Source organism: Mustela nigripes, chromosome 17 (genome assembly GCF_022355385.1).
Source record: "Mustela nigripes isolate SB6536 chromosome 17, MUSNIG.SB6536, whole genome shotgun sequence".
Taxonomy (NCBI): Eukaryota; Metazoa; Chordata; class Mammalia; order Carnivora; family Mustelidae; genus Mustela; species Mustela nigripes.
Window position 1 is genome coordinate 3,549,049 of NC_081573.1, and position 14,247 is coordinate 3,563,295.

The 14,247-nt window shown below is 41.2% G+C and overlaps 1 protein-coding gene across 1 annotated transcript in view; it reads right to left on the reverse strand.

Annotated features, from left to right (window-relative positions):
• LOC132005858 (zinc finger protein 615-like) overlaps positions 1-14,247 on the reverse strand; it is a 37,475-nt gene that overhangs the window by 12,890 nt on the left and 10,338 nt on the right. The window contains exons 5-7 of the mRNA XM_059383368.1: positions 11,034-12,983; positions 3,444-3,499; positions 3,192-3,367 (exon numbers count right to left, since the gene is read on the reverse strand). Of these exons, the coding sequence (XP_059239351.1) occupies positions 3,192-3,367; positions 3,444-3,499; positions 11,034-12,983 (2,182 nt within the window). The remainder of the gene's footprint in view (positions 1-3,191; positions 3,368-3,443; positions 3,500-11,033; positions 12,984-14,247) is intronic.

Genomic DNA, 14,247 nt, shown 5'->3' on the forward strand with positions numbered 1-14,247 from the left:
GGTAGATGCTTAACCACTGAGCCACCCAGCCGCCCCTCTAATCAATATATTTTTAAGAATATAAGAAAATCTCTCACCAATATTAGGGTATGGAAAGATATTTAAAGAGACTACATAAACTATAGTATAAATCAAATGATATTCTACTGGAAGAACTATAAATGGTACAACCACTCTGTAAAATATTCTGGCATCGCCTGTTTCAGATGAAGTTAAACACACCCTGAGACACAGCAATTTCACTCTGAGATACACATCTAAGCTACACCACCCTTCACACTGAAATAAAGGCACACGTGAACCAGCAAACAGACAAGAATTTTCACAGCAGCATTCTTCCTAACAATCCAAACTGCAGAGAATACGTTTAATTAATAGTAGGAAAACCTGCCATATACTCAAAATATGTAATGCTGTGTAGAAACTACAACTACTACACAATTTGAAGCTAAGAATGATTGTTCCTACATCATTTCCATGTTTTTAAAGACTATACTACAAAAACAAAGAAGCGTATGAGACAAACTTCTTATGGTAGCAACTCCTAAAATATTTATTGTGTATTCACAGAATATGCCTGGTTCTTGTTGCAGAGCAAACACAGATAGATCTATTTGCAAAAACATGAATCATTCTTAAAAATACTGAGCAAAAGCAGCCTCACATTTAAAGATGCATGAAGTATAATTACACTGACACAGAAACAGACACAACTAAATAAAATATGATTAGGAATGACTTGATAATATGATAAAACTTTACGGGGCACCTAGGTGACTCAGTGGGTTAAGCCTCTGCCTTCTGCTCAGGTCATGCATGACCTCAGGGTCCTGGGATCGAGCCCCACATTGGGCTCTCTGCTTGGCATGGAGCCTGCTTCCTCCTCTCTCTCTCTCTCTGCCTACTTGTGATCTCTCTCTGTCAAATAAAAAAATAAAATCTAAAAAAAAAAAAAAACTATATAAAGAAAAACCTTAAAGGGCTTGATACTGACAGCAGGATGGTAATTACCTTTAGGTGTGAGAATGCAATATAGTTAGGAGGAGACTCAGAGCGCACCACTGGATGCTGGCAACATTCTGTTTCTTGACATGGGCAGTGATGGCCTTATATAAATATACATTACTTTTATACAGATCAACTGGTAGATTTTTTACACAAATAAATAGAAGTACTCAACAACACCAAAAGCCTGTTCTTTAAAAAAAAAAAAACAAAAAAACAATAAGGGGCGGCTGGGTGGCTCAGTGGATTAAGCCGCTGCCTTTAGCTCAGATCATGATCCTGGGATCGAGCCCCGCATCAGGCTCTCTGCTCTGCGGGGAGCCTGCTTCCTCCTCTCTCTCTACCTGCCTCTTGCCGACTTGTGATCTCTGTCAAATAAATAAATAAAATAAATCTTTTAAAAAAAAACACAATAAGGGACGCCTGGGTGGCTCAGTTGGTTAAGCAGCTGCCTTCGGCTCAGGTCATGATCCCAGCGTCCTGGGATCGAGTCCCACATCGGGCTCCTTGCTCCGCAGGGAGCCTGCTTCTCCCTCTGACTCTGCCTTCCACTCTGTCTGCCTGTGCTTGCTCTCACTCTCTCTCTCTCTTACAAATAAATAAATAAAATCTTTAAAAAAATAAAATAAAATAAAAAAATAAAAAAAACACAATAAAACATGCCCATTTGTAGTGAAACGGATAACTCAGGTAAAATAGACTGGTTTTTTTTTTGTCTTGAAAAAAATACTAGGAACATTTTTCGGTCCTAAGTTTGAAATCCTGGATAAATTCATAAATTTTATTGTCTAACCCTCCTGGAAACATGTTAACTCCAGACAATATAGCAGATGAATTTTATGGGTAAGCAACTGGACACATAGGTATGTCCACTACCACCTGATTGCTGAGTAGACCCGATACACTGAGATAAGAATAAATTATAAACACTGTTAACTGGAATGAATATTAAGGTTATACTCAGACAATATCATCGTGGACATGGAAAAAGAGATTCAAGGAATTGCTTATATAAAAGAGAAAAGGCTCCCCCAGAAACCACTAAGCAGATTTTCACATACTTGGCTAGAACTGCACTATAAAATATACCAAGCTTGTTTCACAGAAATCCAGTCATTAGCAATCGGAACTGGAAGCACCATGCCTGAATAAGACCAAACAGTACTTACTAATAAACCGAGATGTGGGTCACCTTGCAAGAAGGACGGATACTAAACAAAATGGACAGTCTTCCAGCAAAGAGTGAAGTGTGAACGTACGTCGGAAAAGGAAGCAACAGTGCTCGCCGCTGTTAGTTATTAAGAGGTGAGTGCAGGCATTGACAAACCTTTTCTGCAAAGGGATGGAAATTACACATTTTCAACTTTAAAATCCCTGGCACAAGGACTCAATTCTTCCTTTACCGCGGGAAAGCAGCCATTGACGGCTCCTAACAGACAGAGGAGAAGGGTGGTGGGTGAATCCCTCCGTCTGAAGTCAGTCAACCTCTGAACAAAAGACTTTTAAAAACAAATAAACAAAAAAAACAGAGGGTTTCCAACTACTCTTCTGAGCTCTGCAACCTTCTGTTTCAGCAGCCGAGGTTGGAACCTCAATCGAAACTCCAGCCCCGGGTCCTTGGCGTCCAAAGCTACGGCCCTCACATGCATCTCTCTGTACCAGACACTCATTACACACCCCCTTACTAATCCAAAACCCAGGCCAGACACCCCGATGTTACGAGCATCCACCTGGGCCCCAAAATTACTGAGCCCCAAATTAAACCCCCAACTGGAACGAGACACTGCGATCATCGTCAATGATCCGCATCGCCTGCACCACCGACAAGCGGACGGATCTGCAGAACCCCAAGCTCTGGACAGCCCGGACACAGAGGTTGAGCTCTACAGACCCTGAGCCGACTTACTGACCTCAAAAGTACCCTAACCACGGACAGGTGAGTCACAGACTCCCAGCTCGTTCCTCTCAAATGCCTCCACTTTCGTGCTCGGCCCAATCGATCCCCGCCAATAATTCCACGGGCTCACCCTACTCCACTTCTACCCTGGGGACGTCACGTCATTCTGTGAGAAACTAACCTCCTAATGGAACAAAAATAGAAAACAAAGACCAGAGAATCTTCAAGGAATAAAAACACACACTGACCTGATTTTCTCCAGACCAAAAAGGAAGTCTAAACGTAACACTTCCGCGAACTGCTTTTACTCCTGGGAACGTCGCCCAAACTGCTCGTCAGCCTATGGCGGCCGAGGAGGACCTGAAGCCGTTGAAGAACGGCGAACAACTGCTTGGCGTTAGTTCCAGGGAGCCAATATGTCCGCGCCCGCTCGTTGTGGCTGTGGGGGCGGCCATGTTTGGACGCCTGACAAACACGAATCAAAGGGACGGGTTTGCTGCCACTAGCCGGGCTTGGCGAGGTCCTGAAAAGCCATTCATACCTCGTCGTAAACTTTGGCTGGTGCGGGAAACGGGTAGATTCCTAGAGACTCAAGCTCTTGGAAGCAAAAATGGTGTGGGCTAAATCGTGTTCGTGGACTGGACAGGAAGTAACAAGGTCAGGGTGTATATTATCCACTTTGTATTTTTAAAAAAGGAAGTTAAAAAAAAAAAAAGGAAGTTTCAAAACAGTCAGTGGAACTTCAGGTGTGGATACCGCAGCAGAGAAGGACCTTCTGGAGAGAAAAAGTAATACACCCGGGGGCGCCTGGGTGGCTCAGTGGGTTGAAGCCTCAAGCTTCAGCTGGGGTCATGGTCCCTGGGTCCTGGGATCAAGCCCCGCATCAGGCTCTCTGCTCAGCATGGATCCTGCTTCCTCCTCTCTCTGCCTCCCTCTCTGCCTACTTGTGATCTCTGTCAAATAAATAAATAAAATCTTAAAAAAAAAAAAAAAAAAAAAAAGGTAACACATCCGGTAAGCAGACACCCATGGAAAGCTTTTGGTGAAAAATTGCTTGCAGGAAGCGGTTTTTAAGAACAGAAAGATTTGGGGCAACTAGAACAGTGTCGTTGCGGGACTGTTGATCACAGCAGTCAGGAAAGAATTCTTGAGAGGTACTGTGGTGCAACTTAGTAAGTTTATTTAAGTAGCTCAAGGACTGGACCCCTCCGCAGAAAGAACTGAATTTTTGCTCTATGAGATTGCTGGTTATATGCTTAGTGCTCAAGGATGAGGGTACATGCCAGGAGTGTTAGATCACTAAGGTTTTCTTCGAATTTCTACTTCTAAAACTACATTTGCAAGATTTCGCTGGTTTGTCTTTCAATTTGATATTAACTATGGGTGAGATTTACAGGCAGTCATGAGGCCCTGTAAGAATGTAGCAGCCAGCGCATACTTGATTCTTTTTTTTTTTTTAAGATTTTATTTATTTATTTGACAGAGATCCCAAGTAGGCTGAGAGGCTGGCAGAGAGAGAGGGGGAAGCAGGCTTCCCGTGAAGCAGAGAGCCTGATGTGGGACTTGATTCCAGGATCCTGGGACCCTGGGACCACAACCCCAGCAGAGGCTTTAACCCACTGAGCCACCCAGGAGGCCCCATACTTGATTCTTACTGAAATGGCGGAGGTCACCTTCTGGGCTACAGGTGAATTGCCACTTCCAGTCGGCGAACGGGAAAAGAATTAGGCACAAACAAGTCAGCTGCAAGAGATTGGGAGCAGGGGACAGAAGTCGAAAAGACCGATGCCCCAGCAACTCCACAGTCTCGCTTTTATTAGATAGAAACAGTAACCAACAGAAGAGTCGATGAAAGTCAAACATTAGTCATATGCCTTGTAGATAAACAAGATGGAGGGCAAAATATGTCTGGACAAACAGTATAAAGTATATAGTTGAACAAGCACATTCAAAGGACTTATCTAAGTAGCCACAGGTGCTCTCCGGTGGGGGAAGGGGAGATAACAGAAAAATGAAGCAGGTGGCATTCCGCCCTGAGCGAGGCAGGCATCCCCAGCTGCTCGGCTTCAAGGCCATATATTGTCCTCTCCAGCAGATGCCTGTTGCAGTATCTGTTTTTCTTAAGGCTGTATCTAAATGTGCTTGGTAACTAGTAAAATTTCCCAGGGGTTATATTTTAAGTAATACATTGTTCTCAGGGGCAGTTGCAGTGAATGATTTTGTGCTTCTTTCCCTCGTGGGTATGAGACTGGCCATCACCAACTAAAGGAAAGAGCACCTGAGAGGAAACTGCATTGGGGCTGGGATTGGGGCCTCAGGGAAAGGCCACTAAAGGGAGGCGAACAAGGGTCTGGATCCAATGAGAAAGAGAGAACCACAACTGACAGTCCAAAACTATTAGGGTTAATAGCTTTTCTCCCAAAGTACCAAGATGATTCCAAATGATTAGTTTTTTCAACAAACAATGCTGGGATAATTGTATTTCTATTTACAGAAAAATAAATTAGGACTTTTACCTCTAACCATATACAAAAATTAACTAAAGATATTTCCCAGACCTAAATGTAAGGGTTAACAGTATGAAATTTAGAAAGGCAAACTGAAGATAATGTACATAAATCAACTAAGTTAGCCATAAGTTCTGAGACAAGACAGTAATGGATGAGCCATAAAAGAAAAAGTATTAAGTTGGACATAGTTAAAATAATAAATATATATATATATATACATATAATACAAAATAAATACAAATAAAATGCAAAAAAACTTGTATTTCGGATCTCTGGCTGGCTCAGTCTGTAGAGCATGTGACTCTCTTGATCTTGCAGTCATGAGTTCAGGCCCTACACTGGGCACGGAGCCTACTTAAAAAGTAATAATGGGGGGGAACCAGGTGGTGGGTATTAGAGAGGGCACGGACTGCATGGAGTACTGGGTGTGGTGCAAAAACAATGAATACTGTTATGCTGAAAAGAAATAATAAGCCACTGGGTGGCTTAGTGGGTTAAGGCCTCTGCCTTCGGCTCAGGTCATGGTTTCAGGGTCCTGGGATTGAGCCCCGCATCAGGCTCTCTACTCAGTGGGGAGCGTGCTTCCTCCTCTCTCTCTTTGCCTGCCTCTCTGACTACCTGTGGTCTGTCTGTCAAATAAATAAATAAAAATCTTTTTAAAAAAATAATAAATAAAAATTATAAATAAATAAAAATTAAAATTAAAACATCTGTACTTTTTCTTTTAAACATTTGCACTTTCTAAGCACAGTATTTAAGAAGTGAAAAGTAGAGCAAGAGATTAGGAGAAATATTTCCACATTATACATCTCATAAAGGACTTGTATTCAGAATATATAAAGAAGTGTCAGGATGTCAGGTTAAGCCTCTGCCTTCAGCTTAGGCTGTGATCTTAGGGTCCTGGGATTGAGTCTGGCATCAGGTTCCTTGCTCAGTGAGGAGCCTGCTTCTCGCTCTACCTGCTATTACCCCTGCTTGTGCACTCTCTGTATGACAAATAAAATATTTTTTAAAAATTGTCAAAATTTTTGGCAAATAACAATAATGACAATAACAAAACAACCATCCAGTTACTTTTGGTAATCATGAAAATTTCTAAAAATTGGATTGTGGTGACGGTGGCACAAGTCTCTAAACTTAGTAAATGTCATCGAGTTGTACACTCACTAATGGTAAATGTTATATGTACATTTTGACAATAAAGCTGTTGAAATGAATTGCTGTACCATACTACAAAATGTATAGGGTATGATTTTTTTTTAAAGACACCACATAGAATTGCAATATATAAACTACCTAGGAGTAAAAGTAAATGGAGATATCCGGAACATATAAGAAAAAAGTTACAACAAATCTTGCAGTAAGAATGTGAGAATCTGAGGGGCGCCTGGGTGGCTCAGTGGGTTGGGCCTCTGCCTTTGGCTCAGGTCATGATCCCAGGGTCCTGGGATTGAACCCCGCATCAGGCTCTCTGGGAGCCTGCTTCCCTCTCTCTCTGCCTGCCTCTCTGTCTACTTGTGATCTTTCTCTCTCTCAAATAAATAAATAAAAATTTTTAAAAAGAATGTGAGAATTTGAATAAAGAGGATCAAAATAGAAACTGAACATAATTGAAGAGTTTGTTCTTCAAGTATACCTTACTTTAATGCATACATTTTATGTGACTCTAGTTACCACCCTACAAATTCATCTATATTACTACAGCTGCTTAATAATAATATCATATATAGATATGCATAAACATTTTATAATATGGAACTATGTTTTCAATGAGATATTGTGATAAAATTAGGTTACACCTATTTTTCCCAGTTGTACTAAGATATAATTGACACAGGTTATATCTATTTTTAATAAATGTTTTGTTTTCAGAAAAGCTTAGATTTACATAAAAGTCACAAAATACTACAAAGAGTTCACATATGCTTTATTCAGCTTCCTCTTGTGTGACTACTCTATATAATTATGGTACATTTGTCAAATTAAGAAAACAACATTGTATAAATGGAATATTATGGAGCCATCAAAAATGAAATCTTGCCATTGCAATGATGTGGATGGAACTAGAGGGTATTATGCTATGTGAAATAAGTCGGTAAGAGAAAGACAATTATCATGTGATCTCACTGATATGAGGGATTTGAGAAACAAGACAAAGGCTCATAGGGGAAGGGAGGGAAAAATGAAACAAGACAAAACCAGAGTGGGACAAACCATAAGAGAAACAAACTGAGGGTTGCTGGAGTGAAGGGGGGTGGGAGGGATGGGGTGGTTGGGTGATGGACACTGGGCAGAGTATGTGCTATGGTGAGTGCTGTGAATTGTGTAAGACTGATGAATCACAGACCTATACCCCTGAAACAAATAATACATTATATGTTAATTTTTAAAATTGTGTAATACTCAACTATATTACAGATTTTATTCATATTTCATAAGTTTTTCCACTACTATCTTTTTTCTGTCCAGGAATATAATAATGCATTCAGAAATCATGTATCCTTGATTTTCTCATATAAAATGTATAATAAAACTCTGTTAAAAATGGGCAAAGACCTTGAACAGGTGCTTATCAAAGACAAACGGATGGCAAACAAGCATATGAAAAGATGATCAACATCATTCAGTATTAGAAAATCACAAATTAAAACCGCTGTGTGATACAAGGACTCAGATATTGGAGTCGCCAAAATCCAAAAAATTTTGAGTAGAAAATGCTGCTGATAAGGGGGAGCAACAGGAATTTTTGATATTTTCTAGAGACAGTACAAAAGCATACAGGAGTGTTAGAAGCTAGGCAGAGTCTTGAATGTAGATGACCCCAATTTTTTGAAACGTGATCTAAAAAATCTCTTTTAACAAAATAGCTCTCACTGAGGAGGAGCATTTAGGACAATGGTTGCTTTTACTTGTGTCAAACCTGAGAGGAAATATCAGAGTAAATTTGGTCTTAAGTTAAAAATCCCCTCTTTAGTCATGGACACACCACTTGATCATGGTGAACTACTCCCATTTCTGTGGGGACAGTGGGAAGAGTGGGTGTAGGAGACAAATTTTTCTTCCCATTTTTCTAGGAAACTTGAGAAGCGACTCGAAAGACTAAAAGGAAATGTTTCCATCTGAAGGTTGAGCCTCAAAACACCCACTAGCCCAGACTCCAATGCTCCCAAACACAGACAAACCCTGCACTCCCCAAACACACTGACCTCAAATTCAATCTCAAGTTCACCCCAGGAGCTCTGGTCCATGGAAACTCCCGCCCCCTACCGCAGCAGGCTGCTCCCTGTCAGGACCCCTGGGTGACATCCCTAAGGTAGCCTAAGGGCAGTGATCACGGGTCCGCACCTGCCACCTAGTTTTCAGTCACTGAGCCTGAGTTCACACACAGGCCCTGGGCCCTGACCATCGTCCTTTCATCATCAGTCCCTGAAGACTACGCCTTAACTCACGCTCACATTCCTTGGTGACTAGCCCCAAATAAAACCCCAAATATGGCACATGTCCCGACACACGTTCTTGCTTCACCGGCTAGGCCCCTCACGCGGAACCCACACCCAGTCAGGCGCACCAGACCCCCAGCCTGCGAGGGCTCCCCGGAGGGTGACCGCGACGGAGTGCGGTGCTCTCCGTGCTCTCCCCACACTCTCCACCAGCGCTGGGGACGTGGAGGGCTGTGTTCACCCACCTAGAAATTCACCTGCCATTGGTGTTTTATGGAGGCATCCTCAGGTAGAATTGATCAGTTATTAATTCAATTTCCAGCTCTCTTTTCTGAAGGATTGGGGGTAGGGAGGGAAGGGGAGAGGAGACAAGGCTGAAGTCCTAAGCTTCTGACTATGGCTTTGTCTCTCTCTGGGGACCTGTCCCAATCCAGAAGCCATAAAGGAGCCCACCCAGTGCTGCCTCATTAGAATAAAAAATGCCCCTTCGGACTCTCTGCTCAGCAGGGAGCCTGCTTTCCTCTCTCTCTCTCTCTCTCTTTCCCTCTCTGCCCGCCTCTCTGCCTACTTTTGATCTCTGTCAAATCACTAAATAAAATCTTATAAAAAGAATTCCCCTAGTGCACTCCTCACTTAGTAATTTACAAGGATTTTAGGAATGTGTGCCAGGAAACAAGGGGTACAGACCAATGTATATATTTTCTATTATCTCATAAGGCCAAAGAGTAAGTGCTAAATGATTCTACTTTCCTCATAGTCTATAAATGACAAACTTACAGAATCTCTGATGTCAGGGGTCAGGGTCACAGAAAATTTGACTATGAAAGAGTAGCATGAAAAGGTTTGTGTTGACAAAACATTCTGTGGTGTTGGTTACACAAACCTACGCATGTGATAAAGTTTCTTAAAACTATATAAAAAAGGAAAGAAAGAAAGAAAGATGAGTACATGTTACAACTGGTGAGATCAGGGCACCTGGGGGGCTCAGTCGATTAAGTGTCTGTTCAGCTCAGGTCATGATCCCAGGGATCAAGTCCCGCATGAGGCTCCCTGCTCAGTGGGCAGTCTGCTTCTCCCTCTACCTTCCCTCCTGCTCATGCTGTCTCTCTCAAATAAATAAACAAAATCTTAAAAAAAAAAACAAAAAAAAAACACCTGGTGAGACCCAAGTAAATCCTGTGTTTAAAAGCATTATAATTTCACTTTCCTCTACTTGATAATTAACTCTGGTTATATAAAATGTTACCTTTGGAAATAGCTGGCTGAAGGACATTTAGGAAATTTCTGAAATATTCCAGTGTTTGTGATTCTAAACTTATTTCAAATTTAAAACTGATGGTACTTATAACTTGGTTAAACATATCCAAATATATTGTTATACTATGAAATTAACATATTGCTTCATTTTGAAATACTTCAAGTATTCTATAATAACAAACTTGGAACTAAAGAAATTCTAAAGTTAATTATATAATGACACAGGCATAGAACACTTCTGCACTGTACATATTAAAATTTGATTCATGGTGAGAGTAACGGCCACTATTTAAAATTTATAAAATCAATGACAAGGCAATCAAATATAGCTTAAGTATCCTGTTCTGGATGCTTGTGCAGCGTGCTATCCGTTATGTTTAGATGTGACAGAATGCTCTCATTCATCATTTCCCCAAGGCTTCAAGGCTTCTTTCCTCTAAGTTGCCTGATATTTTGCTGAAGTCCACCACATCAAATGTGTTCCTAAGTTATTTCTGTATAGATTTCCTAGCAAATATATTACTTTAAGCCCTACTATATTGCCATAGGAAGTACTTGTCTAGTGTGAACTGACATCTATTGAGGTCTTACTTCCGGGCAAAGTTTTCCCCACAGTTACATTTCTGCCAACTGGAAATACTCATTATCTGTGATGATCACATCATAGGGTCTACTTCCCACTGAAGGCTTTCCTCATCTTTCACATTCATAGAATCTATTTCAATCTACACTTTTTAGATGTATAATGTCCTAAAACATTTTCATCAAGGACAATTGTGAGTTGTTTTGTAAATTTTTTCCTCAACATAAAATATGACACAATTGATTACTCAAGATGATACCATTCTTTGCACTGTTATTTTCATTACATACTATTATCTTGAGGGCCTACAACTGGCAACAGGTTATCCCAAAGTGACTAACTATGAATTCTCTTATGTTTAACAAGGATTGACAAGTGGGCAAAAGCTTTCCCACAATCACTGCATCCATAGGGCCTCTCTCCTGTATGTTTCCTTTGATGAACATTGAGCCCTGACTTTGTAGTGAAGGCTTTCCCACACTCGCTGCATTCATACGGTTTCTCTCCTGTGTGAATTCTCTGATGGGTAATGAGGTCATTTTTACGCAAAGAATATTTTCCACATTCAGGACACGCAAAGGAAGTTTTTCCTGTGTGAAATCTCTGATGTTGTACGAGGCAGGTTTTCTTCCTGAAAGCTTTATCACATTCATTGCATTTGTATGGTTTCTCCCTAGTGTGAGTTTGCTGATGTATACCCAGAGTACTCTTCATGGTGAAGCCCTTTCCACATTCATTACATATATACGGTTTCTCCCCAGTATGAGTTCGCAAATGGGCAATGAGCATGCTTTTCCCAGTTAAGCCTTTGCCACATTCGTTACATATATAGGGTTTCTCTCCTGTATGAGTGCGCCTATGTACATTGAGATGACTCTTCTCTGTGAAGCCTTTTCCACATTCATTGCATATATAGGGCTTCTCTCCTGTATGAGTTCGTTGATGTCCAATCAGCCGTATCTTTGCTGGAAAGCCTTTCCCACATTCACTGCATATATAAGGTTTCTCTCCTGTGTGAGTGCGTTGATGTACAATCAGACGGTTCTTCACGGTGAAGCCTTTCCCACAATCATTGCATATATATGGCTTCTCTGCAGTATGAGTTCGCTGGTGTACAATGAGATCACTCTTCATGGTAAACCCTTTTCCACATACGCTGCACACATAGGGCTTTTCTCCTGTATGCGTTCGCTGATGTCTGATGAGAGGACTCTTCAAGGTGAAGCCTTTTCCACACTCACTGCATGTGTAGGGTTTCTCTCCTGTATGAGATCGCTGATGTACGATGAGACAGTGCTTCACTGAAAAGCCTTTTCCACATTCACTGCACATATACAATTTCTGTTCTGTATGAGTTTGCTGATGTGTGATAAGACTGTTCTTCAAGGTGAAACCTTTCCCACATTCATTGCATATAAAAGGTTTCTCACCAGTATGAGTTCGCTGATGTGCAACAAGACGCCTCTTCTCGATGAAGCCTTTTCCACAGTCACAGCATATATAAGGTTTCTCTCCTGTATGAGTTTTCTGATGTGTAGTGAGACTGAACTTTGTAGAGAAGGCTTTCTCACATAGACTGCATGCATGGGGCTTCTCTCCTGTATGAGTTCGCTGATGATAAATAAGCTGACACTTCTTGATGAACACTTTCCCACATTCGTTACATGTATAAGGCTTCTGTCCCGTATGAGTTTTCTGGTGTAAAATGAACTGTGATTTCTTGAAGAATGTTTTGTCACATTCAGTACATTCGTGTTTCAGTCCTGTATGAGTTCTCTGATGTTCAGTTAGCCTGGATTTTCTAGAGAATGCCTTTCCACACAGACTGCATCCATGAGGTTTCTCTTGAGTATGAACTCTCTGATGATCAATGAGCTGAGACACCTTGACAAAGGCTTTCCCACAGTCACCACATACATGGGCTTTCTGCATGTTGTGAATTCTCTGCTGTTTAATGACCTGGGAATTACTGTTGATGGGTTTTACACTTACAGGAAATTTTATTACACTATAAAATTGTTCATGGTTAGTATGAAGACAGGATTTCACATCTTCATTAAACTCAGAGTGCTTTGAATTATAGTTTATACTCCTGCTTTCAAAACTTAAATTTGATTTTGAAGGCTTTTCACATAAGTCAAATATATCATACTTTTGCTTTAACAGGAAATGACTTTCACTCTGATTAAGAATATTTGCAAATGTATTATGTTCACACCATTGTTCCACACTCTTCTGATTGCTTCGATTTTCCAAGTGACGTTGCAGAGAATCATCAACGTTCCTGATTTCTAAGAGAGAAAAGAACAATGAATCACTCTGTAATCTCTCATAATCTTAGCTTGGAATAAAACTGTTTTAAAAATGCCTTCACATTGGGCACCTGGGTGGCTCAGTGGGTTAAAGCCTCTGCCTTCCACTTGGGTGTGATCCCAGGGTCCTGGAATTGAGCCCTGCATTGGGCTCTCTGCTCAGTGGGGAGCCTGCTTCCCTCTGTCTCTGCCTGCCTCTCTGCCTCCTTGTGATCTCTGTTAAATAAATAAATAAAATCTTTTTTTAAAAAATTAAAGAATAAAAAATAAATAAAAATGCCTTCACCTGGGGGTGCCTGGGTGGCTCAGACCATTAAGTGTCTGCCTTCGGCTCAGGTCATGATCTCAGGGTCCTGGGATTGAGCCCCACTTTGGGCTCCACACTCAGTGGGAAGTCTGCTTATCTCTCTTCCTCTGCCCCTCTCCCATTCAAGCTCATTCTCTCAAATAAATAAAATCTTTTTTAAAAATAAATGTTAAAAATAGAAATACCCTAGGGCACCTGGGTGGCTCAGTCGGTTAAGTGGTTGCTTTCGGCTCAGGTCATGATCCCAGGATCCTGGGATCGAGCCCTGCATCAGGCTCCCTGCTTGATGGGCAGCCTGCGTCTCTCTCTCCACCACTAGTGCTCTCTCACCTGCTCTCTCAAATAAATAAAATCTTAAAAAAAAAAAAATAGAACTACCCTATGATACAACAATTGAACTACTAGGTATTTACCCAAAGGATACAAAAATACAGATTTGAAGGGGCACATGCACCCTGATGTTTATAGCAGCATTATTAACAACAGCTAACATATGGAAAGAGCCCACATGTCCACCAACTGATGAATGGATAGAGAAGATGTGATATGCAGACATACACACAATGGAGTACTACGCAGCCAACAAAAAGAATGAAATCTTGCCTTTTGCAATGAAATGGATGAAGCTACAGTGTATTACGCTAAGTGAAATAATTCAGTCAGAAAAACAAGTATCATAAAATTTCACTCATATGTGGAATTTTTTTTTTTTAAAGATTTTATTTATTCATTTGACAGAAATCACAAGTAGATGGAGAGGCAGGCAGAGAGAGAGAGAGGGAAGCAGGCTCCCTGCTGAGCAGAGAGCCCGATGCGGGACTCGATCCCAGGACCCTGGGATCACGACCTGAGCCGAAGGCAGCGGCTTAACCCACTGAGCCACCCAGGCGCCCTCATATGTGGAATTTAAGAAACAAATGAACATACAGGAAGATA